Genomic DNA, 26,534 nt, shown 5'->3' with positions numbered 1-26,534 from the left:
CCAGTGCTTGGGAGTTTTTTCCTCCCTTGCTTAGAAAGGCAGACATGAAAATGCACTTGTGGATCTACCCTCTTGCTTGTATTTGCCAGCCACATCAAAAGAACATCAGATAAAAGTGAAACGAGTGTCAACGTTGTGTTTTTTGTCAAAGTATGCAAATGTTGTTTCTTGCTGGAGATGACCCAGAAGAAGAGTCAGGTCTGACAACCTAGAAGGAGAAAAAAGCTAATTAATTAACTTTTATCACAACATTACAACGTAACTGGCTGTTTGAAGTTGCAGCAGAATATGTTTATCTGCCTAAACCACAGTGTGACTTCAAGTGCATTCAGGGAATTACTCTCTACGTTAGTGTGAAACCCCCTGCTGATGTTGAATCAGGTGTGCTTGTGCGGGGCTACAGTAAAAATGTGTACTGTTAGGCGTACTGGAGTTGGGAACCACTGCTCTATTACACGTGATGATGCATGAGTTAGAAAGAGGTCTCTCTCTCATTGACACATGATGTTCTGATCTCGTCTTCTCTTCTCCTGACACAGGGAAGATGCTGAGATGGAGTACTTAAAAATAGCTCAGGACCTGGAGATGTACGGCATCAATTACTTTCCCATCAGGGTGAGCCTGAACCTTTTCTGCTTGTTTCCAATCAAAGAGAGGTGTTAAGCCCATACAATAAGCCCATAGAAACGTTAGAAGCGTTAAGCTCATGGAAAGTTATGATCAACATCATCCTGGATGATTCATCCATCAGTAAGCCAATAAAAAGCTATTATCCTCAAATGAAGAAATAAGATGAAAGTTGAATCCTATATTAATTTGTACTTCAGGAGGTTGTAGTATAAAATATCTGGATCCTAATATAGTGGGATTGATTTAAGCTTTATAAAAGTAATCTCAGCACCGAGAACCAAATCTAACAGTCTGTCATGAGTGACTAATATGAAAAGTGACCATGGTTTACTGCAGTATTACTACTTCATCATGATGTTCTTTAAAGGGATAATCCACCCCAAAAGTGTTAAATTACACTTTTGGGGAAAAAATGTGGGGATGTTTAATTTTGTCATTATAACAAGGTTGGTAGCAACATGTGGAAATCTGTTGTAGCTCAAGTTTACTACAAAACCCACAATGCAATGATCTATTTGGGCTTGCTAGCTAGCTAGCAAATGTAGTTACACACAATAATACCAGTCAATATCAGCATATGAAGTACACTGAACAAAAATATAAATATAAATGTCATTAGTAAAAATAAGAGCCAGAAATTTTAAAATGTGTCTTACATTTTTTTTGCACAAATTTGTTTACATTCCAGTTAGTGAGCATTTCTCCTTTGCCAAGATAATCCATCCACCTGACAGGTGTGGCATATCAAGAAGCTGATTAAACATGATCTTTACACAGGTGCACCTTGTGCTGGGGACAATAAAACACCACTCTGAAATGTGCATTTTGTCACACACACGTTGGCACAGATGTCTCAAGTTCTGAGGGAACGTGCAATTGGCATGCTGACTGCAGGAATGTCCACCAGATCCGTTGCCAGCGAATAATGTGAATTTCTCTACCGTAAGCCACCTCCAATGTCGTTTTTAGAGAATTACATCCAACCTGTCTCACAATCGCAGACCACATGTAACCATACCAGCCCAGGACCTCCACATCCGGTTTCTTCACCTGCCGGAATGTCTGAAAGCAGCCACTTGATTAAACTGTGGGTTTGCACAACTGAAGAATGTCTGCACAAACTGTCAGAAACCGTCTCAGGGAAGTCATCTACGTGCTTGTAGTCACCAAGGTCTTGACCTGACAATAGAGATACCGTGATGAAATACTGAGGCCTATTGTCGTGCCATTCATCCACCGCCATCACCTCATGTTTCAGCATGATAACGCACGGCACCATGTTGTGAGGATCTGTACACAATTCCTGGGAGCTGAAAATGTCTCAGTTCTTCCATGGCCTGCATACTCACCAGACATGTCACTCATTGAGCATGTTTGGATCGATGCGTACGACAGTGTGTTCCAGTTCCTGCCAATATCCAGCAACTTCGCAGCCATTGAAGAGGAATGGGACAACAATCCACAGGCCACAATCAACAGCCTGATCAACTCTGTGAAGGAGATGCATGAGGCAAATGGTAGTCACACCAGATTCTGATTAGTTTTCTGATCCATGCCCCTACTTATTTTTTTTAAGGTATGTGACCAACAGATAAATCAATCAAATGTATTTATAAAGTCCTTTTTACATCAGCCAATGTCAGAAAGTGCTATACAGAAACCCAGCCTAAAACCCCAAACAGCGAGCAATGCAGATGTTGAAGCACGCATATCTGTGTTGCCATTCATATGAAATCCATAGATTAGGGCCTAATGAATTTATTTCAATTGACTGATTTCCTTATATGAACTGTAACTCAGTAAAATCTTTGAAATTGTTGTATTTTCTATTTTTTTTCAGTGTAGAAACGTAACATGCAAACAATTTCAAAGATTTTACTGAAACACGGGACCAACACTTTACATGTTGCATTTGTATTTTTGTTCAATGTTGCCAAGCTAGCTATAAAATCGCTTAAACAAACTGCACTAACAATTTAGGAGTCTAGTTCAACTTGCAGTTTGCTCTGACCAGAGCGATTGCAGTATGTTGCTATGGCGAGAGGGGCCCTTTCCCACTTTTCCCACAGACACACAGGGTGCATTGCTAGATGGTGCATTGCTAGATGGTGCATTGCTAGATGGTGCATTGCTAGATGGTGCATTGCTAGATGGTACTTGAAGGAGAAACTAAGTTGAATAAATGCATACACTGTTTAGATTGAGCACATCTAAGCAAACTATATACTTTGTCAAGACAATAAACTGATGGCTGTGTTCCAGACAGGTATGACCATACCATTTATTGGTTGATTTGGCGATCCTTTGTATTTTACCCACTAATATTACATAGGCTTTCATCAAATTGACAGGAGTATCATCATTTTTATTTCTGGGGGTCGATTATCCCATTTAATATGGAATCAATTTCTCTCTTGAAGTGAGATAATATAGCCTACTGCAGTGATCATTGTCTACTCTAAAAGACAGAGGCATTCTAAGTACCACATCAAACTTTCTCAACATGAGTAATTCATGTAGGTTAAGATGAATGGTACCTTGTATCTATCAGAGTACTGAATTAGAGCTGGGAAGATAAACTGAAAATTATCAACACCTATCGCAGGCATTTCGCTGATATTGTTCATTATGATGAGTAGCCTTTGAAATTAAATACGTTTGCTAATATGGGTGATTGTTAATGGGACAATTTGATGTCTACAACCGTCAAACTAGAAGTAGTAGTAGTAGTTTATAATTTAAAAAAATAAAATAATTATCCTTTAAACTTATTAGGGTTTTCCCCCGACAAAAAAAAAATCTTGGTCGACTAAAAGTCGTCAGCTTAAAGTTTACAGTTTGATGAAATAAGATAAATGCCTTGAGGGTGCCAGAGATCTAGATAACCAGAAGGAAAAAAACGTAACTTATGTGGAATGCCAATTTATCTTACCATTTCTACCGATCTGCGTGCCAATTGTGGTTTTCATATGCACATTTTCATGAAACAGTTTAATTTAAAGTAAAGTCTTTATATCTATCATTGTCATGTGGTTAATTCAAATTATATCTAAATAAAAGATACAAACCTACAAAGTAAATTCTATTGCCTTTGCCAACTATGTAAAAATAGCCTACATAAATAAATAGCCTAATTCAACATTGACAGGAGTGCTCCAAACAAAAGACAATGACTAAATTGAGAACTCATCAATCAAATGTATTTAAAGCCCTCTTTACATGAGCTGATGTCACAAAGTGCTGTACAGAAACCCAGCCTAAAACCCCAAACAATGCAGATGTTGAAGCACGGTGGCTAGGAAAAACTCCCTAGTAAGGCAGGAACCAGGCTCTGAGGGGTGGCCAGTCCTCTTCTGGCTGTGCTGGGTGGAGATCAAATCAAATTATTTAACTAGGCAAGTCAGTTAAGAACAAATTCTTATTTTCAATGCCTGCCTTGTTCAGGGGTAGAACGACAGATTTGTCAGCTCGGGGATTCGATCTTGCAACCTTTTGGTTACAAGTCCAATGCTCTAACCACTAGGCTACCCTGCCGCCCCAATATACGATGAGTAATGTAGGGTATGTAAACATTATATAAAGTGGCATTGTTTAAAGTGGCTAGTGATACATTTATTACATCAATTTTTCCATTATCAAAGTGGCTAGAGTTGAGTCAGTATGTTGGCAGCAGCCACTGAATGTTAGTGATGGCTGTTTAATAGTCTGATGGCCTTGAGATAGAAGCTGTTTTTCAGTCCCTCGGTCCCCGCTTTGATGCACCTGTACTGACCTCGCCTTCTGGATGATAGCAGGGTGAACAGGCAGTGGCTCGGGTGGTTGTTGTCCTTGATTATTTTTTTGGCCTTCCTGTGACATTGGGTGCTGTAGGTGTCCTGGAGGGCAGGTAGTTTGTCCCCAGTGATGCGTTGCGCAGACCTTACTACCCTCTGGAGAGCCTTATGGTTGTGGGCGGAGCAGTTGCCGTACCAGTCGGTGATACAGCCCGACAGGATGCTCTCAATTGTGCATCTGTAAAAGTTTGAGTGTTTTTGGTGACTGAATTTCTTCAGCTTGAAGAGGCGATGCTGCGCCTTCTTCACCACGCTGTCTGTGTGCGTGGACCATTTCAGTTGGTCTGTGATGTGTACGCCGAGGAACTTAAAACTTTCCACCTCCACTACTGTCCCGTCGATGTGGATAGGGGGCTGCTCTCTCATTGAGTGTGAGGTTATTTTCCTGACACCACACTCCGAGGGCCCTCACCTCCTCCTTGTAGGCCGTCTCGTCGTTGTTGGTAATCAAGCCTACCACTGTAGTGTCGTCTGCAAACTTGATGATTGAGTTGGAGGCGTGCATGGCCACGCAGTCGTGGGTGAACAGGGAGTACAGTAGAGGGCTGAGAACACACCCTTGTGGGGCCTGTGTTGAGGATCAACAGGGTGGAGATGTTACTTACCCTCACCACCTGGGGGCGGCCCGTCAGGAAGTCCAGGATCCAGTTGCACAGGGCGGGGTCTCGAGCTTAATGACGAGTTTGGAGTACCGGTGTTAAATGCTGAGCTGTAATCGATGAACAGCATTCTTACATAGGTATTCCTCTTGTCCAGATGGGTTAGGGCAGTGTGATTGTGATTGCGTCGTCTGTGGACCTATTGGGGCGGTAAGCAAATTGGAGTGGGTCTAGGGTGTCAGGTAGGGTGGAGGTAATATGGTCCTTGACTTGTCTCTCAAAGCACTTCATGATGATGGAAGTGAGTGCCACGGGGTGGTAGTCATTTGGCTCAGTTACCTTAGCTTTCTTGGGAACAGGAACAATGGTGGCCCTTTTGAAGCATGTGGGAACAGCAGACTGGGATAAGGATTGATTGAATATGTCCGTAAACACACCAGCCAGCTGGTCTGCGCATGCTCTGAGGACGCGGCTGGGGATGCCGTCTGGGCCTGCATCCTTGCGGGGGTTAACACGTTTAAATGTTTCACTCACGTTGGCTGCAGTGAAGCAGGTTTTGGTAGCGGAAGTTTTGGTAGCGGGCGGTGTCAGTGGCACTGTATTGTCCTCAAAGCGAGCAAAGATATTGTTTAGTCTGTCTGGGAGCAAGACATCGTGGTCCGCGACGGGGCTGGTTTTTCTTTTGTAGTCCGTGATTGACTTTAGACCCTGCCACATACCTCTCGTGTCTGAGCCGTTGAATTGCGACTCTACTTTGTCTCTATACTGACGCATAGCTTGTTTGATTGCCTTGTGGAGGGATTAGCTACACTGTTTATATTCGGTCATGTTTCCGGTCACCTTGCCCTGATTAAAAGCAGTGGTTGGCCCTTTCAGTTTTGCGTGAATGCTGCCATCAATCCACGGTTTCTGATTGGGGAAGGTTTTAATAGATGCTGTGGGTACAACATCACCGATGCACTTGCTAATATACTCGCTCACCGAATCAGCGTATTCAGCCATGTTGTTGTTCGACGCTATCCGGAAAATATCCCAGTTCACGTGATCGAAGTAATCTTGAAGCGTGGAATCCGATTGGTCAGACCAGCTTTGAACAGACCTGAGCGCGGGTGCTTCCTGTTTTAGTTTTGTCTAAAGGCTGGGAGCAACAAAATGTAGTCGTGGTCAGCTTTTCCGAAAGGAGTGCGGGGGTGGGCCTAATATGCGTCGCGGAAGGTAGAATTACAATGATCCATGGTTTTGCCAGCACGGGTAGAGCAATCGATATGCTGATAGAATTTAGGGAGCCTTGTTTTCAGATTGTCCTTGTTAAAATCCCCAGCTACAATACATGCATCCTCAGGATATGTGGTTTCCAGTTTACATTGAGTCAAATTAAGTTCTTTCGGGGCCGTCTGTGTCTGCTTGGGGAGGAATATACACTACTGTGATTATGATCGAAGAGAATTCCCTTGGTAGATAATGAGGTCGGCATTTGATTGTGAGGAATAACAGTACATGGCCAAGATGTTCAAACGTTCATAGATGACCAGCATGGTTGGATAATAATAATCAGTGGTTGTAGAGGGTGCAACCTCAGGAGTAAATGTCAGTTGGCTTTTCATAGCCGATCATTCAGAGTTAGAGACAGCAGGTGCGGTAGAGAGAGAGACTGTCGAAAACAGCAGGTCCGGGTTTCATAGCCGCAGGCAGAACAGTTGAAACTGGAGCAGCAGCACAACCAAGTGGACTGGGGACAACAAGGAGTCATCAGGCCAGGTAGTCCTGACACATGGTCCTAGGGCTCAGGTCCTCTGAGAAAAAGAGAGAGGGAGCATACTTAAATTCACACAGGACACCGGATAAGACAGGATAAATACTCCAGATATAACAGACTGACCCTAGCCCCTGACACAAATTATTGCAGCATAAATACTGGGGGCTGACCGGAGGGGTCGAGAAACTGTGGCCCCATCTGACAGTACCCCCGGACAGGGCCAAACAGGCAGGATATAACCCCACCCACTTTGCCAAAGCACAACCCCACACCACTAAAGGGATATCTTCAACCACCACACTACAAATCGGAAGGATAGATAGGAGAACGTCCATGTAATGCTTCTTAGGTTAGCAGTAAAACCTTAATCAGCCCTAGCCTTAACAGGAAGTCAGTGTAGAGGCTAGCACTGGAGTAATATGATCACATTTTTTGGTGCTAGTCAAGATTCTAGCAGCAGTGTTTAGCACCAACTGAAGTTTATTTAGTGCTTTATCCGGGTAGCCGGAAAGTAGAACATTGCAGTAGTCTAACCTAGAAGTGACAAAAGCATGGATTATTTTTTCTGCATAATTTTTGGACAAAGTTCCTGATTTTTGCAATGTTACGTAGATGCGGAAAAGCTGTCCTTGAAACAGTCTTGATATGTTCATCAAAAGAGAGATTAGGGTCCAGAGTAACGCAGAGGTCCTTCAGTTTTATTTGAGACGAATGTACAACCATCAAGATTGTCAGATCCAACAGAAGATCTCTTTGTTTCTTAGCATCTCTGTTTTGTCCGAGTTTAAAAGTAAAACATTTACCGCCATCCACTTTCTTATGTATGAAACACAGGCTTCCAGGGAGGGGCAATTTTGGGGCTTCACCTTGTTTCATTGAAATGTACTGCTGTGTATCGTCCGCATGGCAGTGAAAGTTAACGTTATGTTTCCGAATGACATCACCAAGAGGTAAAATATATAGTGAAAACACTAGTGGTCCTTAAACGGAACCTTGAGGAACACTTGACATTTACAGTTGATTTGTCAGAGGACATACCATCCAGAGACAAACATATCTTTCCGATCGATAAGATCTAAACCAGGCCAGAATTTGTCCGTGTAGACCAGTTTGGGTTTCCAATCTCTACATAAGAATGTGGTGATCGATGGTATCAAAAGCAGCACTAAGGTCTAGGAGCATGAGGACAGATGCAGAGCCTTGGTCTGACGCCATTTAAAGGTAATTTACCACCTTCACGTGTGCAGCCTCACTGCTATGATGGGGTCTAAAACCAGACCGAAGCATTTCATATACATTGTTTGTCTTCAGGAAGGCAGTGAATTGCCGTGCAACAGCTTTTTCAAAACTTTCAGAGGAATGGGAGATAGTTTTTTATATTTTCTGGGTTAAGGTTTGGCTTTTTCAAGAGACGCTTTATTACTGCCACTTTTAGTGAGTTTGGTACACATCCGGTGTATATGGAGCCATTTATTATGTTTGACATAGGAGGGCCAAGCACAGGAAGCAGCTCGTTCAGTAGTTTAGTTGGAATAGGGTCCAGTATGCAGCTTGAAGGTTTAGAGGCCATGATTATTTTCATCAATGTGTCAAGGGATATAGTACTAAAAAACTTGAGTGTCTCCCTTGATTCTAGGTCCTGGCAATGTTGTGCAGGCTCAGGACAACTGAGCTTTGGAGAAATACGAGGATTTAAGAGGAGTCCGTAATTTGCTTTCTAATGATCATGATCTTTTCGTCAAAGAAGTTCACAAATTTATTACAGCTAAAGTGAAAGCCATCCTCTCTCCGGGAATGCTGCTTTTTTGCTAGCTTTGCGACAGTATCAAAAATACATTTCGGTTCTTATTCTCCTCAATTAAGTTGGAAAAATAGGATGATCGAGCAGCATAAATGGGATGAAATAAGCTTGTTTCTCAGAAGTTTAGCATAGGTTGTGCACTCTGCAAACAATGTGTCCTCTCTGACAATGTTAACGGGAAGTCTGGAATAATATTGAATGCATTAACAGAAATGACTGTAACCATAGTAACAAACATTGTAGATTAGGAATTAACGGTAAATGTACTACTGGGAATTGATATACACTAACAATCAAACGCAATTAACACAATGAAGTTATGAAACAATTTATGTGCACAAATTGGCGGGAGAGAGCATTCTGGAGTAAGAAGGGCATTGTGCATCTGAGTGCATGGTCAATCCGACGTCTGCATTGGCCATGGAGCATTTATGGTGATATGGCCTCAGCAGAAGTCAGGGCATTCGTACTTCTTGCCCTTCGTTGAGCAGTGCAGAGCTGTGGTCAAGGAAGTGAGTTTGTGTTTCTACCGTCAACCAATCTTGTCAATGTGGAGCTATACAGAGTTGTTACAAAATTTGGGAGTCTCGTGGCAATGCGGTACGGAGTTCGATTTGGCTTCTCGAGACTCTGCAATTGCGTCACACCCTCCATATGGAGCCGAATTTTCGGATCAAGCATAAATCGGCTTTTAGTCTAGGCCTCCACAATGGATTAGTTCACTGAGATGGGCACAAATAAATACACACATATAGTGTGTTGAGCAGTAATACAATCTCGGTCGACTAACAGAATAACGATCAAACAATCGACCAGTCGACTAATTGGGGTCAGCCCTAAACACATCATTCTATTTATCGTTATTGCATCAATTTATTGCAATCTGGATTTTTTTCCATATTGCCCAGCTCTATAATTAATTGAGTTGCCAGCAGTGGAGGCTCCTGAGGGGAGGACAGCTCATAATAATAGCTGGAACGGAGCAATTGGAATGGCATCAACTACATGGTAGAGCAGGCAACAAAGAGCACTACTTTGTAACGCTGCTGGTATTTATTAGCGTAAAGGAGAGTAATGAATTGTCTGTCAGAAAGACAAACACAATAGAGAAGTCTGGTAATCTCACAGCTACTGAGGGCTTTGTTTCCTCTTCTCATTCACCACCCAAAACTTCCTGGAAAATACTGGAAAGTGTTACTAAGTCACTGATTTGGACTATCCTGGTTAAATAAATTACATGGAATTAAATGTTCTTTATTAGGGTCATTGTAAGTAATTTGTTCTTAACTGACTTGCCTAGTTAAATAAAAGGATACATAAAAATAGGGTGTGTGGGTAACTTTCTTTGCTTCATCCTCGCTTTCTTCATTCGTCACTCTGTTCTTTTATTTCCCCCAGAACAAGAAGGGAACAGATCTCCTGCTGGGAGTGGATGCCTTGGGTCTACATATCTACGATCCAGACAACAAGTTAACCCCCAAATGTTCCTTCCCCTGGAATGAGATTCGCAACATCTCCTACAGCGACAGAGAGGTACTGGATCATTACTCCTACAGCCTCTGAAATTGGACCAGGATTGGGATCAATTCCATTTCAATCCAGTCAACTCAGGAATTAAACAGAAATTCAAATTTAATGTAGTTTACTTTCTGAGTTGACTGAATTCAAACGGAATTGACCCCAACCCTGAATCGAACAAGTCTGTTTTTAAAGTTTGTGTAACTTCTTACTTTGAGATTTTAATGTGTCTTGTCGTCTTTCTGATTAAGTTTGCCATAAAGCCTCTGGACAAGAAAACAGACGTGTTCAAGTTCAACTCCTCCAAGTTGAAGGTTAACAAGTTGGTGAGTACAGTGATGACAACGAAACATGCTTTTTTGTTGTTGTTGACTGTATTATGTGAGAGCTAGATTCTTGCTTTTAAAGGCCCAGTGCTTGATTTTGAAACTTGATTTCCTGTCTTTTCTACACTGAATGTACAAAACTCTTTCCAAGACATAGCTTTCACCTGTATTCACCTGGTCAGTCTATCCCTTATTGATGTCACATGTTAAATACACTTCAATCAGTGTAGATGAAGGGGAGTATTTTTAAGCCTTGAGACATGTGTATTTGTGCCAGAGGGTGATTTGGCAAGCCAAAATATTTAAGTGCCTTTTAACAGGGTATGGTAGTAGGTGTGAGGTGCACTGGTTCGTGTCAAGAACTGCAACGCTGCTGAGTTTCACGCTCAACAGTTTCTTGTGTGTATCAAGAATGATCCACCACCCAAAGGATATCCAGCCAACTTGATATCCAGCCAACTTGTGGGAGGCGTTGGAGTCAATATGGGCCAGCATCCCTGTTAAACGCTTATGACACCTTGTAGAGTCCATGCCCTGATGAATTGAGGCTGTTCTGAGGGCAAAAGGCAGGGTGCAACTCAATATTAGGAAGGTGTTCATAATGCTTTGTACACTCAGTTTATATTTCCACACTATAAGGGTTGGAATAATACTATGACATTCTGAAAATGTTGATACTGCCCTTTTAGTGTAAGAGCTGTTTGAAAAGACGGCCTGAAATATCAGCCTGTTTTGTTGGGATTTAGCTTTGGCCTGCCTGGTGACCTCAAATTAGTTAATAGACCAATACGAAAGAGTTCCCAACCTCTCTGCCAATAACAGACAGTTTTCAGTTTCCCCATCCCCACCCATGCCACTCTCTTGCTTGAGAAATGTATTTTTGCTAAGAAGCATTTAAAACATTTTTTTAATTTTTTTTATTCAAAACGATCACAGTAAGGTACTTTGTTGTTACCCAGAAATGATTTGATATTGAGATGAAAATGGCTTGGAAAAATTGGACCTTGAAGTGTACTTAAACTCACCTAATTGTTCCTCTCTAGATCCTGCAGCTGTGCATGGGGAACCATGACCTGTTCTTGCGGAGGAGGAGGGTGGACTCTCTAGAGGTGCAACAGATGAAGGCCCAGGCCCGAGAGGAGAGGGCCAGGAAACGGGTATGAGCAATGGAGGCTGAGTCGTTGGAATGGTGGTTTACCACCCCTACGGTCTCTGTGCTCCTCTTTCTGCCCTTACAGCTGCAGCTTTTGTCCCCATTGTTCCTCATTAACTTTGTCCTCTGTCTCTTTGTGATCCTGACTATGTCCCTCTCGGTCAAACCTGTAACCTGCTCACGCCCCCGCCTCTCTCTGTCTGTGTCTAGGTGGAGAGGCAGCGGTTAGAGAGGGAGAAGCACCTGAGAGAGGTGGCAGAGAGAGCCAGGGACGATCTGGAAAGGAGACTGATACAGCTACAGGATGAAGCCCACATGGCCAATGACGCTCTGGTAAGAACAGTGGGGTGTTCCTTTTTTTAAACCTAGTGGGGTGTTCCTAGACCCAGACACATCTCATATATAAATATATGTTTTACTTGGAAAGGGGATGGTTTACCCAGGAATTTTGGGTCCTGATGCTTAAAGATTGTTAATCAAAATAATGTAGTTTTTGTAATCGTTCTGCTATGGCACAACATCAAATCAAATCAAATTTATTTATATAGCCCTTCGTACATCAGCTGATATCTCAAAGTGCTGTACAGAAACCCAGCCTAAAACCCCAAACAGCAAGCAATGCAGGTGTAGAAGCACGGTGGCTAGGAAAAACTCCCTAGAAAGGCCAAAACCTAGGAAGAAACCTAGAGAGGAACCAGGCTATGTGGGGTGGCCAGTCCTCTTCTGGCTGTGCCGGGTGGAGATTATAACAGAACATGGCCAAGATGTTCAAATGTTCATAAATGACCAGCATGGTCGAATAATAATAAGGCAGAACAGTTGAAACTGGAGCAGCAGCACGGTCAGGTGGACTGGGGACAGCAAGGAGTCCTCATGTCAGGTAGTCCTGGGGCATGGTCCTAGGTCTCAGGTCCTCCGAGAGAGAGGAAGAAAGAGAGAAGGAGAGAATTAGAGAACGCACACTTAGATTCACACAGGACACCGAATAGGACAGGAGAAGTACTCCAGATATAACAAACTGACCCATAAACTACGGCAGCATAAATACTGGAGGCTGAGATAGGAGGGGTCAGGAGACACTGTGGCCCCATCCAAGGACACCCCCGGACAGGGCCAAACAGGAAGGATATAATCCCACCCACTTTCCCAAAGCACAGCCCCCACACCACTAGAGCGATGTCTTCAACCACCAACTTACCATCCTGAGACAAGGCTGAGTATAGCCCACAAAGACCTCCGCCACGGGGGAGGGGGGGGCGCCAACCCAGACAGGATGACCACATCAGTGAATCAACCCACTCAGGTGACGCACCCCCTCCAGGGACGGCATGAGAGAGCCCCAGTAAGCCAGTGACTCAGCCCCTGTAATAGGGTTAGAGGCAGAGAATCCCAGTGGAAAGAGGGGAATCGGCCAGGCAGAGACAGCAAGGGCGGTTCGTTGCTTCAGAGCCTTTCCGTTCACCTTCCCACTCCTGGGCCAGACTACACTCAATCATATGACCCACTGAAGAGATGAGTCTTCAGTAAACACTTAATTGTTGAGACCGAGTTTGCGTCTCTGACATGGGTAGGCAGACCGTTCCATAAAAATGGAGCTCTATAGGAGAAAGCCCTGCCTCCAGCTGTTTGCTTAGAAATTCTAGGGGCAATTAGGAGGCCTGCGTCTTGTGACCGTAGCGTACGTGTAGGTATGTATGGCAGGACCAAATCAGAGAGATAGGTAGGAGCAAGCCCATGTAATGCTTTGTAGGTTAGCAGTAAAACCTTGAAATCAGCCCTTGCTTTGACAGGAAGCCAGTGTAGAGAGGCTAGCACTGGAGTAATTTGATATTTTTTTTTGGTTCTAGTCAGGATTCTAGCAGCCGTATTTAGCACTAACTGAAGTTTATCTAGTGCTTTATCCGGGTAGCCGGAAAGTAGAGCATTGCAGTAGTCTAACCTAGATTTTTGGACAGAAAGTTTCTGATTTTTGCAATGTTACGTAGATGGAAAAAAGCTGTCCTTGAAATGGTCTTGATATGTTCTTCAAAAGAGAGTTCAGGGTCCAGAGTAACGCCGAGGTCCTTCACAGTTTTATTTGAGACGACTGTACAACCATTAAGATTAATTGTCAGATTCAACAGAAGGTTAATGATTTGTCTCCCTCCCTCCCTCCCTCCCTCCCTCCCTCCCTCCCTCCCTCCCTCTTACTGCTTTCAGATGAGACAGCAGGCCAACGTAGCTGCTTTATGAATGTTTGTGAACTGCATATTAAATGCTTATGAAGGCCTTGTCTCTTTCCATCCCTCTATGTAGCTGCATAGTGGGGAGACAGCAGACCAGCTGAGGAGGAGGCTAAACTGCTTTACAAATGTTTATTAACTTCTATGAACATGTTATGTCTGTTTCTGTCCCCCTCTCTAGCTCCGTTCTGAGGAGACAGCAGATCTCCTGGCTGAGAAGGCCCAGATAGCTGAGGAGGAAGCGACGCTGCTGTCCCAGAAGGCTAGTGAGGCCGAGGCCGAAATGCAGCGTATCAAGGTGACAGCCATCCGCTCAGAGGAGGAGAGGAGAATGATGGAGCAGAAGATGCTGGAGGCGGAGATGATGGCCCTCAAGATGGCTGATGAGTCAGAGAGGAGGTGAGTCAAATGGATGGTCCCGTGTGCCTCAGTTGGTAGAGAATGGCCCTTGCAATGCCGGAGTTGTGGGTTTAATTCCCATGGGGGACCAGTATGAAAATGTATGCACTCACTACTCTGGATAAGAGCGTCTGCTAAATTACAAAATTGTAAAGTAAAATAAAATGTATCTCAACTTGAATTTATTTTCTTTGGGTGAAAAATAGCACAACAAGATGTGCATTGGATGTAGAGAACAACCAATATGGGTTTTTAACCTCTAGTGACACCCCATCCCGGATCTGGGAGCGTAATCATCGACTGACACTAATTAGCATAACGCAACGGACATAAATATTACTAGAAAATATTCCTATTCATGAAAATCACAAGTGAAATATATTGAGACACAGCTTAGCCTTTTGTTAATCACCCTGTCATCTCAGATTTTCAAAATATGCTTTACAGCCAAAGCAAGACAAGCATTTGTGTAAGTTTATCGATAGCCTAGCATAGCATTATGTCCAGCTAGCAGCAGGTAACTTGGTCACGAAAATCAGAAAAGCAATCAAATTAAATCATTTACCTTTGATGAGCTTCGGATGTTTTCACTCACGAGACTCCCAGTTAGATAGCCAATGTTCCTTTTTTTCCCAAAATATAATTTTTGTAGGCGAAATAGGTCCGTTTGTTCTTCAAATTTGGCTGAGAAATCGTCCGGAAATTGCGGTCACGAAAACGCCGAAAAATATTCCAAATTAGCTGCATAATGTCGACAGAAACATGGCAAATGTTGTTTAATATCAATCCTCAAGGTGTTTTTCAAATATCTATTCGATAATATATCCACCGGGACAATTGGTTTTTCAGTAGGACCGATTGGAAAAATGGCTACCTCTGTATTTTACGCGAGAATCACTCTGAGAGCCATCAGGTGACCACTTACACAATGTAGCCGCTTACGGGTATTCTTCAACACAAATGCGTAAACTACGTCACAATGCTGTAGACACCTTGGGGAATACGTAGAAAAAGTAATCTGGTTAATAGCCCATTCACTGCTCAATAGGGACGTATTGGAACGCAGAGCTTTCAAAACAGGAGGCACTTCCGGATTGGATTTTTCTCAGGCTTTCGCCTGCAATATCAGTTCTGTTATTCTCACAGACAATATTTTTACAGTTTTGGAAACTTTAGAGTGTTTTCTATCCTAAGCTGTCAATTATATGCATATTCTAGCATCTTGTCCTGACAAAATATCCTGTTTACTTTGGGTACGTTATTTTTCCAAAAATGAAAATACTGCCCCCTAGTCACAACAGGTTTTAATGACAGGTACTGATTTTTGGGGACAAGGGGGCCAATGGCAGATATTTTATGATGATAATAAATATAATTATATTGAAACATTTTGATGGTACATTTTTCCAGAGACAGACATGTATGCATTAACAAATCAATAATACAACCAATTTTGGTTGCAATAATAAATCAATAATACAACCCATTTTGACTTTTTTTTAAACAATGTAACAACATATTGGTAAATCTCATGATAAACTGGGTAAATCAAGGTGGCATAGGCCTACTCACAATACAGGTGAATTCATATTCAATGCAGTGAGTTATTGAGGTCGTTTTGGCTTATTTCAGTCTATGGGGCTACAGATGACAAATAATCGGTGTTCCTTTTAATTTGGGACCATGTTAGGCCTACCGATCAACACTTTAGAGGAAAACTAAGTCACTTCTGTGAAAGAGAAAAGACACCACTTGTTAATCTTGTAGCCAGGCATTTTGGCTCAGCAAGGGAAAGTTGTGGATAATCAGCTTTGAAATTAGTATATTTAGCATTATTAGCTATCAGTTTTAGGGTAGTGAACTGATGTTAGCGTCATAACAATCAAAGTTAGCTTTATGAATGCTGAATTTTGTTGACCTAGCTAGTTAGCAAGCAAGCTACCGGTATGTTGCTTTGTGAAGTGCTGCAGGCTGTATGGACATTGTTTTGCCTAACAGCAGTGTTGTGTTCGAGATCACCTAAAGACTGATTCAAGACCAGAGCAAATCGAGTCTGACCGGAGGGGGACAAGGGGTCCGTGACCAGAAAAATGCGTCCAATTCAAGACTGCGCTTGCAATTTAGTCAAATCACCATAAGAGTTCAAAATGTATAGTATTTCTGTGTTCGTATTTCAGAAATGTTTTTTGTAATGGTTGTTTTTGTATTACAATTGGGAGCTACTGGCTTATTATGTCAGAGTTTATGGACTGCTTGTCCTTTATCATCATGTTGTGTGTGACTGCTATCTTTCCATCGCCCATATGTAGTGGTGCCTGGAGAAGTGGGTATACTCAAATTAACAAAAAGTTCTCAAACGGCCCGCCCAGCGAAGGATTTCAGTGTTTTCCTTTTTTTTGAAAACCCCTATAGATTTTCCAGATTTTCATTCAAAACAAAACCAATGAAAAAAAAAAAGTGGGTATATACGGTTTATAGCCTCAACTACACCACTGGCCCTTTGCGTTTTATAAAAAGCACTCCTACATGAGTTTGCTGGTATTAGTTGCTGTCTTCAGAATCAAGAACATGAAGGCCTATAGGTTCGCCACTGCGCTAACGTGTATAATAGATATAAAGGCTGTTAAGATAATGTTTCAAGAAAGGAGAGTATATATTTGGCCTGGTAAGTGGTTTTATGCGCTGATTAAATGGAAGCTGATTGAGATTTTTACTCACTGTCCGAGACGGAGTCAAGATCGAGTACAAATGTATCCGACACAGACAAGACCGAGACACTCAATATGTTGTCTCGAGACTGGCTAACTAGCAATGAGTTGCTCCGGAGGAGCTCTGCAGGAGTTTCACACGAGGCAAGTGCGCGCGCTGGCACTATAAAGGGGAGATCAGCTGCGCCAATACTCAAGGGCCGATAGGCTAATACGGCCATAAATATCGTCCCGACCGATTATTGGTCATCTAATTGGATCCCAAAAAAATGAAAAGAAAAAACAAGTTGAACACATGCTTTCAATGTGGTGCTCAATGGTAAAACAGTTTAAAGTTTAGCCAGACTTTTGTTGTGAAGTTAGATTAAGTTTAAATTTGAGTGTTTTGTTGTGATACGAGCAGGGCTTTCACTCTCATGGGTTCAAGGCATAGCCAGGCCCCCCCCCCCCCCCCCTGTGTAAAATCTTATTCAGTATGGGCAATCGCTACCTGATTTACTGAGTATTGCTTTTTTTGTTGTAATACCGCACCCTCTATTCTTGTGACCATTTTTTAAAAGTGATATGACATGTTTTTTTGGGGCCCTTTGCATTGGCTGCCATAGGTGCGGCGCACCCATTTAAGTTCCGCCCCTGGACACATGCACGGTATTGGTGCGTGGGCCAGATGTTTGTTCACCCACACCCTCCCACAATTGCTAATAACCCATCCGTAACCTGCTGTATGTGATGAAGTTGTTTAAAAAAAAATTACAAATAAATGTGTTGCCTAATTTAGATATGTTCCTGCTTATCAGGAACTGTTAGTTGTAACTTGTCTATAATTCGATAAATGCAGCTTCTCTTCTGTCATTGTACACCTAGTCTACAAAACATTAAGAACACCTGCTCTTTCCACGAGACTGACCAGGTGAAAGCTATGGTCTCTTATTGATTTCACTTGTTAAATCCACTTCAAACAGTGTAGATGGATTTTTAAGCTTTGAGACAATTGAGAAATGGATTGTGTGCCATTCAGAGTGTGAGTGGGCAAGACAAAAGATTTAAGTGACTTTGAACGTGTAGGTGCCAGGCGCAGCGGTTTGTGTGAAGAACCGCAACGCTGACGGGTATTCACACAACAGCTTCCCATGTGTATCAAGAATGGTCCACCACCCAAAGAACATCTAGCCAACGTGTGGGAAGCATTGGAGTCAACATGGGCCAGCATTTCTATGGAATGCTTTTGAGACCGTGTAGATTCATACCCTGACAAATTGAGGCTTTTCTTAGGGAATAAGGGGAGTGCAACTCAATATTAAGAATGCATTCTTAATGTTTTGTACACTCAGTGTATGTTGCCCTAGAAGACTAAATAAACCGTTGCTCATCGGAAGGTAATAAATGATCAAATGTCAACTAGATTGTAGCATACATCGATAAAGTTCTGTCAGCTCTCCTTTCGCAGCGCAAAGATATTTAGGGACCGGGGAGAAAATGCAATAACCCAACAACAAAAAATATGGTAAAGATTTTCTGTGCAAAATGTCCAAATGGCATCAGTTGGACCGGTTATAAGTAAATAGAAAGCTGTGAAAACAACGTAACAAGTTTCTGATTAGATTTCAGTTCAGTTTGGATGCATATTTGCGGCTCTCGAGTGGCGCAATGGTCTAAGGCACTGCATCTGTGCTAGAGGCGTCATTACAGACCCTGGTTCGATTCTAGGCTGTATCACAACCGGCCGTGATTGGGAGTCCCATAGGGCGGCGCACAATTTTTATTTTATTTTATTTCACCTTTATTTAACCAGGTAGGCAAGTTGAGAACAAGTTCTCATTTACAATTGCGACCTGGCCAAGATAAAGCAAAGCAGTTCGACACATACAACAACACAGAGTTACACATGGAGTAAAACAAACATACAGTCAATAATACAGTAGAAACAAGTCTATATACAATGTGAGCAAATGAGGTGAGATAAGGGAGGTAAAGGCAAAAAAAGGCCATGGTGGCCAAGTAAATACAATATAGCAAGTAAAACACTGGAATGGTAGATTTGCAGTGGAAGAATGTGCAAAGTAGAAATACAAATAATGGGGTGCAAAAGAGCTAAATAAAATAAATACAGTAGGGAAAGAGGTAGTTGTTTGGGCTAAATGATAGATGGGCTGTGTACAGGTGCATTAATCTGTGAGCTGCTTTGACAGCCGGTGCTTAAAGCTAGTGAGGGAGATAAGTGTTTCCAGTTTCAGAGATTTTTGTAGTTTGTTCCAGCCATTGGCAGCAGAGAACTGGAAGGAGAGGCGGCCAAAGAAATAATTGGTTTTGGGGGTGACCAGAGAGATATACACGCTGGAGCGCGTGCTACTGGTGGGTGATGCTATGGTGACCAGCGAGCTGAGCTAAGGGGTGACTTTACCTAGCAGGGTCTTGTAGATGACATGGAGCCATTGGGTTTGGCGACGAGTATGAAGCGAGGGCCAGCCAACGAGAGCGTACAGGTCGCAATGGTGGGTAGTATATGTGGCTTCGGTGACAAAACGGATGGCACTGTGATAGACTGCATCCAATTTGTTGAGTAGGGTATTGGAGGCTATTTTGTAAATGACATCACCGAAGTCGAGGATTGGTAGGATGGTCAGTTTTACAAGGGTATGTTTGGCAGCATGAGTGAAGGATGCTTTGTTGCGAAATTGGAAGCCAATTCTAGATTTAACTTTGGATTGGAGATGTTTGATGTGGGTCTGGAAGGAGAGTTTACAGTCTAACCAGACACCTAGGTATTTGTAGTTGTCCACGTATTCTAAGTCAGAGCCGTCCAGAGTAGTGATGTTGGACAGGCGGGCAGGTGCAGGCAGCGATCGGTTGAAGAGCATGCATTTAGTTTTTACTTGTATTTAAGAGCAATTGGAGGCCACGGAAGGAGAGTTGTATGGCATTGAAGCTTGCCTGGAGGGTTGTTAACACAGTGTCCAAAGAAGGGCCAGAAGTATACAGAATGGTGTCGTCTGCGTAGAGGTGGATCAGAGAATCACCAGCAGCAAGAGCGACATAATTGATGTAGGTCCAAGAATTGAACCCTGTGGCACCCCCATAGAGACTGCCAGAGGTCCGGACAACAGACCCTCCGATTTGACATACTGAACTCTATCAGAGAAGTAGTTGGTGAACAAGGCGAGGCAATCATTTTGAGAAACCAAGGCTGTCGAGTCTGCCGATGAGGATGTGGTGATTGACAGAGTCGAAAGCCTCGGCCAGATCAATGAATACGGCTGCACAGTAATGTTTCTTATCGATGGCGGTTAAGATATCATTTAGGACCTTGAGTGTGGCTGAGGTGCACCCATGACCAGCTCTGAAACCAGATTGCATAGCAGAGAGGGTATGGTGAGATTCGAAATGGTCGGTAATCTGTTTGTTGACTTGGCTTTCGAACACCTTAGAAAGGCAGGGTAGGATAGATATAGGTCTGTTGCAGTTTGGGTCAAGAGTGTGTCCCTGCCTCCCGGGTGGCGCAGTGGTTAAGGGCGCTGTACTGCAGCGCCAGCTGTGCCATCAGAGTCCCTGGGTTCGCACCCAGGCTCTTTCGTAACCGGCCGCGACCGGGAGGTCCGTGGGGCGACGCACAATTGGCCTAGCGTCGTCCGGGTAGGGAGGGCTTGGTCGGTAGGGATGTCCTTGTCTCATCGCGCACCAGCGACTCCTGTGGCGGGCCGGGCGCAGTGCGCGCTAACCAAGGTTGCCAGGTGCACGGTGTATCCTCCGACACATTGGTGCGGCTGGCTTACGGGTTGGAGGCGCGCTGTGTAAAGAAGCAGTGCGGCTGGTTGGGTTGTGTATCGGAGGAAACATGACTTTCAACCTTCGTCTCTCCCGAGCCCGTACGGGAGTTGTAGCGATGAGACAAGATAGTAGCTACTACAACAATTGGATACCACGAAATTGGGGAGAAAAAAAAGAAAAAAAAAAAAGTGTGTCCCCCTTTGAAGAGGGGGATGACCGCAGCTGCTTTCCAATCTTTGGGAATCTCAGACGACACGAAAGAGAGATTGAACAGTAATAGGGGTGGCAAGTTGGTTAGGATGATATATATGAGGGTGCCCGTGTTTACGGCTTTGGGGAGGTACCTGGTAGGTTCATTGATAATTTGTGTGAGATTGAGGGCATCAAGCTTAGATTGTAGGATGGCTGGGGTGTTAAGCATGTTCCAGTTTAGGTCGCCTAGCAGCACAAGCTCTGAAGATAGATGGGGGGCAATCAGTTCACATATGGTGTCCAGAGCACAGCTGGGGGCAGAGGGTGGTCTATAGTAGAGAGTGAGAGACTTGTTTTTAGAGAGGTGGATTTTTAAAAGTAGAAGTTCAAATTGTTTGGGTACAGACCTGGATAGTAGGACAGAACTCTGCAGGCTATCTTTGCAGTAGATTGCAACACCGCCCCCTTTGGCAGTTCTATCTTGTCTGAAAATGTTGTAGTTAGGGATGAACATTTCAGAATTTTTGGTGGTCTTCCTAAGCCAGGATTCAGACACAGCTAGAACATCCGGGTTGGCAGAGTGTGCTAAAGCAGTGAATAAAACACACTTAGGGTGGAGGCTTCTAATGTTAACATGCATGAAACCAAGGCTATTACGGTTACAGAAGTCATCAAAAGAGAGCGCCTGGGGAATAGGAGTGGAGCTAGGCACTGCAGGCCCTGTATTCACCTCTACATCACCAGAGGAAAAGAGGAGGAGTAGTTAAAGGGTACGGCTAAAAGCAATGAGAATTGGTCGTCTAGAACGTCTGGAACAGAGAGTAAAAGGAGGTTTCTTTTTCAATTGGCCCAGCGTCGTCCGGGTTAGGGTTTGGCCGGGGTAGGCCGTCATTGTAAATAAGAATTTGTTCTTAACTGACTTGCCTGTTTAAATAAAGGTAAAAAAATAAATATCTACAGTTATTTTGTGCTTTAACGATGGCACCTCTTCAGACGGTACTTAACTCCGCATTCTCGCAAGATACCGAAATAATAAATCATATTTCTCCGCTCCTGTTCCTGAGTCAATTCACATTGTGTATAATTTTACTGCAAGAAATGCTTAATTCTGCAGGAGTTAATATTAAGACTGTGACAGAAAAGTCCTTCACTGGCCGCAGTCAGCGTTTGGTACACTAACACACACACACTCATCGCCCCCTCCCTGCTCAGTTATCAGCTACGTTATAGCAATGTGGGTCGACACAGCGAAGTTAACTTCTATCTTAGTACATACATTACACACTTTATTCTTACCTCCAGTAACAGTTTGTTATAGTATAAACAATATACAGACAAGCGTTCATGTTTTATTTAAGCAATGTTTATTGTACTTATCAATGTTATGATGAGCACGCTGTTTGTTTCTGTTCCTCTCTCTCCGTCTCTGTAGCTTCCGGGTATGCTGAGATAAGGACCAGAGCTATGGCAATCGGGTTGGCTTTGTAGTGCCTGTCCCGAATGGCTCGTTTATGGGAATGGGCGTATTGGAAGACACCGTGTCAGTAGTGATGGGATTTTGTAAATGTGTTATATTGGATCATGATAAACAGATTTCAAAGGTGCAATGTATATAGTTCATGATATGTTTAGCTGAGTGAAAAAAATGTAGTCTTGGATGTTCGGTGGCAGTACTGTTTTTCTCTTATGGAATCACTATGTAAATAAACACCCTTGCGGCTCTGCAATCATTTTAATTTGATAGCGGTTCTATTTTTCAGTTTAGCCTTCTGGCCTACTCTACACGACAAAGACGGAGTTTATCGACCTACAGTTGGTTTCCAGATTTCAGTTTCCATTTAACCCGTCTGAACAGTATGCTACTGTTCCCTTGACGCATAATAGGTGTCACGCTTACTCCTGCTCCCTCCTGGGCTTGATGTCGCCAGTCTACTACTAGTCCTGGCAACTAGTCCTGGCAACCCACATTGCATACCTGGCAATCATTGCTCACACCTGCTCCCCATCGTTAAGCACACCTGGGCTTCATCACCACCCTGATGAGTCATCAGGCAGTATTAGTTCTGTTTTCATGTAACGCTCTATGTTCGTTATTATTAAACTCACCATCTGCTTCCTTACTCCCTGCGTCGTCATTACAAATAGGCCTATTTTGAAGTCCCCGTCTTGTGACTGTCAAATGTGTATAGCGTCTCACAAATTACACAACTCTGCTATCATCCTCCTTTTCCACTTCACCAAATTTTCCCGAACTTTTCTCTCTCCATTCTCTTTATTTTTAACTCTCCATTTTGCAGCTTTTCTCTCATTAAATTAAACTTTTTGTCTCAGTGGATCGACTTAAACTTTCTGCCTGTTCTCAAAAGTGATTGGCGTGTAGGCTATTTGGTGCAGGTAAAGTTAGGCCCTGAGGCATAGACTTAAGCACTAATGCCAGATAGCCTTAAAATAATGAAAGAACCTCAATGTAGCCTATAGATATAAATTGCACAAGAATGATTTATGGATTTAAAAAAATAGATTATCTTTATTCAACCCACCCGCCCTTCACCCACACAGTATTTCATGACCCTAAACCCATCCGCCCCACGGGTACTGCGGGTTATGATTCAACCCGTGCATTACTATCATAAATACAGAGTAAATAGAATGTGTGTTATAAAGAAATGGTAATTGCATGGTAAAAAAAAGTGTACATGCAATGCCTCTATATAAATCGTCTATTTATTTCAGCCTCTTGCTGACCCCCTCTCTCCCCCTCTCCCTCCCTGCCTCCTTTCAGGGCAATGGAGGCTGACCAGCTAAAGCAGGACTTGCAGGAAGCCAGGGACTCTGAAAGGAGGGCCAAACACAAGCTGCTAGAGATCACCAGCAAGTCTACCTACTCGGTAACAGCCTGGATACACACAGGCGCACACACACACACACATTCACAAAAATGTGATTGCATAAGGGCAGGCAACACACATATCCTCCTACACAAGAACAGCTCTTACACTCAGAAATCCATCCACGGAAGGATGCAACCCACACACACCCGCTTACACAACAGCCAACATACACTTACAAACCCGCCTACACATCAACCCAGCTACACAAGTCTACTCACAAGTCTACTCTCTCACACACACACACACACACACACACACACACACACACACACACACACACACACACACACACACACACACACACACATACATACATATATATACATGTATATACAGTGGGGCAAAAAAGTATTTAGTCAGCCACTAATTGTGCAAGTTCTCCCACTTAAAAATATGATATAGGCCTGTAATTTTCATCATAGGTACACTTCAACTATGACAGACAAAATGAGAAGAAAAAAATCCAGAAAATCACATTGTAGGATTTTTAATGAATTTATTTGCAAATTATGGTGGAAAATAAGTATTGATTAAATACTTTTTTGCCCCAATGTATATTATACACACACATGTATGCATTAGAATAAGACGGACATGTACAATATCCTTGACACATGCTCCAGTTTTTATCTTAATGTTAGCCTACATGTAAAAGCATAAAACAATTGTTGTGTATTGATATTCTAGTTTGTCCCTTTAGGGCACCTGTAACGCTCCCCTGCTTACGTACTTAGGAATGTGTGGAATGTTTTGTCCTATGAAATGCATTAAACAATGCCCACTATAGTTTCTACTGTAGTGACCTGTCCTTATGTTCGCTATATAAGTAATACAGTGTGCTATACAACAAAACTGGCGACAAGGAAGAAATGTTCTCACATTTGCATTCATTATTTTTGGCAAAAAGTCAGTTTAATTAGTTTTCTTGCTGTAGAAAGATGCAAAGAAAATGTGGAGCTAGCCAGTCGAGTGACGCTAGCTAGCTTCCGATGTCACAGCAACGAGAGCCTCGAGAGGGAGAAAGTGGAGTTACTGTGAGTGGAAAAAAAGGGGTCTGGAAGTAAGGGAACGTCTAAAAAGTGTGAAAGAAAAATAATAAACTGAAATGTCAGCACTGGTTGGATATATTGGAACATTTAATGAATCTGTGGAACAATGGAGTTCTTACAAAGTTTTGAGTACTTTGTGTTGGCAAATGGAATTAAAGCAGAAGTAATTGTGCCAACATTTGACTATTATGGGAGGAAAAACATTAAATCTACTGCGCAGCCAGCCTACTTACGCCTAAAAAACCTGGTGATAAATCATATGATGAAATTGTGTCTACCTTAAAAGGACATTACTCTCCCAAACCACTGATCATTGCAGAGAGATTCAGGTTTCATTAGAGAAATCAAGAGGAAGGGGAGTCAATCTCAGTTTGTGGCTATATTGAAACAGTTATCTGAACACTGTGAATTTGGGCACTGAGTGACACTACGTGATAGGTTAGTGTGTTACATGCGCAGCGAAGCAATTCAGAATAAAGCTAATTCCGTGGCTGACGTGAGTAAAATATTTAAACGTGTTAACCCTCGCAAGGCTGCTGGCCCAGACGGCATCCTTAGCCGCGTCCTCAGAGCATGCACAGACCAGCTGGCTGGTGTGTTTACGGACATATTCAATCGCTCCCTATCCCAGTCTGTTGTCCCCACATGCTTCAAGATGGCCACCATTGTTCCTGTATCCAAGAAGGCAAAGATAACTGAACTAAATGACTACACTCACCGTAGCACTCACTTCTATCATCATGAAGTGCCTTGAGAGACTAGTCAAGGGTCATATCAACTCCACCTTACCGGCCACCCTAGACACTTCAGTTTGCATACTGCCCCAATAGGTCCACAGACGATGCAATCGCCATCACACTGCCCTATCCCATCTAGACAAGAGGAATACCTATGTAAGAATGCTGTTTATTGACTACAGCTCAGCATTCAACACCATAGTACCCTCCAAGCTCATCAAGCTGGAGACCCTGGGTGTCAACCCCGGCCTATGAAATTGGGTCCTGGATTTTGACGGGCCGCCCCCAGGTGGGAAAGGTAAGAATCAACACCTTCGCTGACCCTCAACACTGGGGCCCCACAAGGGTGCGTTCTCAGCCCTCTCATGTACTCCCTGTTCACCCACGACTGCGTGGCCACGCACACCTCAACTCAATCATCAAATTTTCAGACGACACAACAGTAATGGGCTTGATTACCAACAACAACAAGACAGCCTACAGGGAGATGGTGAGGGAACTCAGGGTGTGGTGTTAGGAAAACAACCTCAACAAAACAAAAATTACCGTGGACTTCAGCAAAGGGAGCGCCCCCTATTCACATCGCAGGGACAGTAGTGAACTAGGTTGAAAGTTCCTCGGCGTACACGTCACAGACATACTGAAATGGTCCATCCACACAGTGTGATGAAGAAGGCGCAACAGCACTTCTTCAACCTCAGGAGGCTGAAGAAATGTAGTTTGTCACCCAAAACCCTGACAAACTTTTACAGATGCACTATCGAGAGCATCCTGTCGGGCTGGTACTACAACTGCACCACCCTCAACCGCAAGGCTCTCCAGAAGGTGGTGCGGTCTTCACAATGCATCACCGGGGGCAAACTACCTGCCCTCCATGACACCTACAGCACCCGATATCACAGGAAGGCCATAAAGATCAAGGACATCATCCACCCGAGCCACTCCCTGTTCACAC

The 26,534-nt window shown here is 43.3% G+C and overlaps 1 protein-coding gene across 2 annotated transcripts in view; it reads left to right on the top strand.

Annotated features, from left to right (window-relative positions):
- The window catches only part of LOC139411184 (NF2, moesin-ezrin-radixin like (MERLIN) tumor suppressor a), a 69,813-nt gene that overhangs the window by 17,309 nt on the left and 25,970 nt on the right, over positions 1 to 26,534 (top strand). For both annotated transcript variants that reach the window (XM_071157106.1, XM_071157108.1), the window contains 7 exons: positions 540 to 615; positions 10,018 to 10,152; positions 10,389 to 10,463; positions 11,507 to 11,620; positions 11,827 to 11,949; positions 14,020 to 14,237; positions 23,685 to 23,790. In XM_071157106.1, the coding sequence (XP_071013207.1) occupies positions 540 to 615; positions 10,018 to 10,152; positions 10,389 to 10,463; positions 11,507 to 11,620; positions 11,827 to 11,949; positions 14,020 to 14,237; positions 23,685 to 23,790 (847 nt within the window). The remainder of the gene's footprint in view (positions 1 to 539; positions 616 to 10,017; positions 10,153 to 10,388; positions 10,464 to 11,506; positions 11,621 to 11,826; positions 11,950 to 14,019; positions 14,238 to 23,684; positions 23,791 to 26,534) is intronic.

Source organism: Oncorhynchus clarkii, chromosome 6 (assembly GCF_045791955.1).
Source record: "Oncorhynchus clarkii lewisi isolate Uvic-CL-2024 chromosome 6, UVic_Ocla_1.0, whole genome shotgun sequence".
NCBI lineage: Eukaryota > Metazoa > Chordata > Actinopteri > Salmoniformes > Salmonidae > Oncorhynchus > Oncorhynchus clarkii.
Note: the sequence above shows the minus strand (reverse complement) of the source record. Positions and strands in the feature narration are given on the sequence as shown.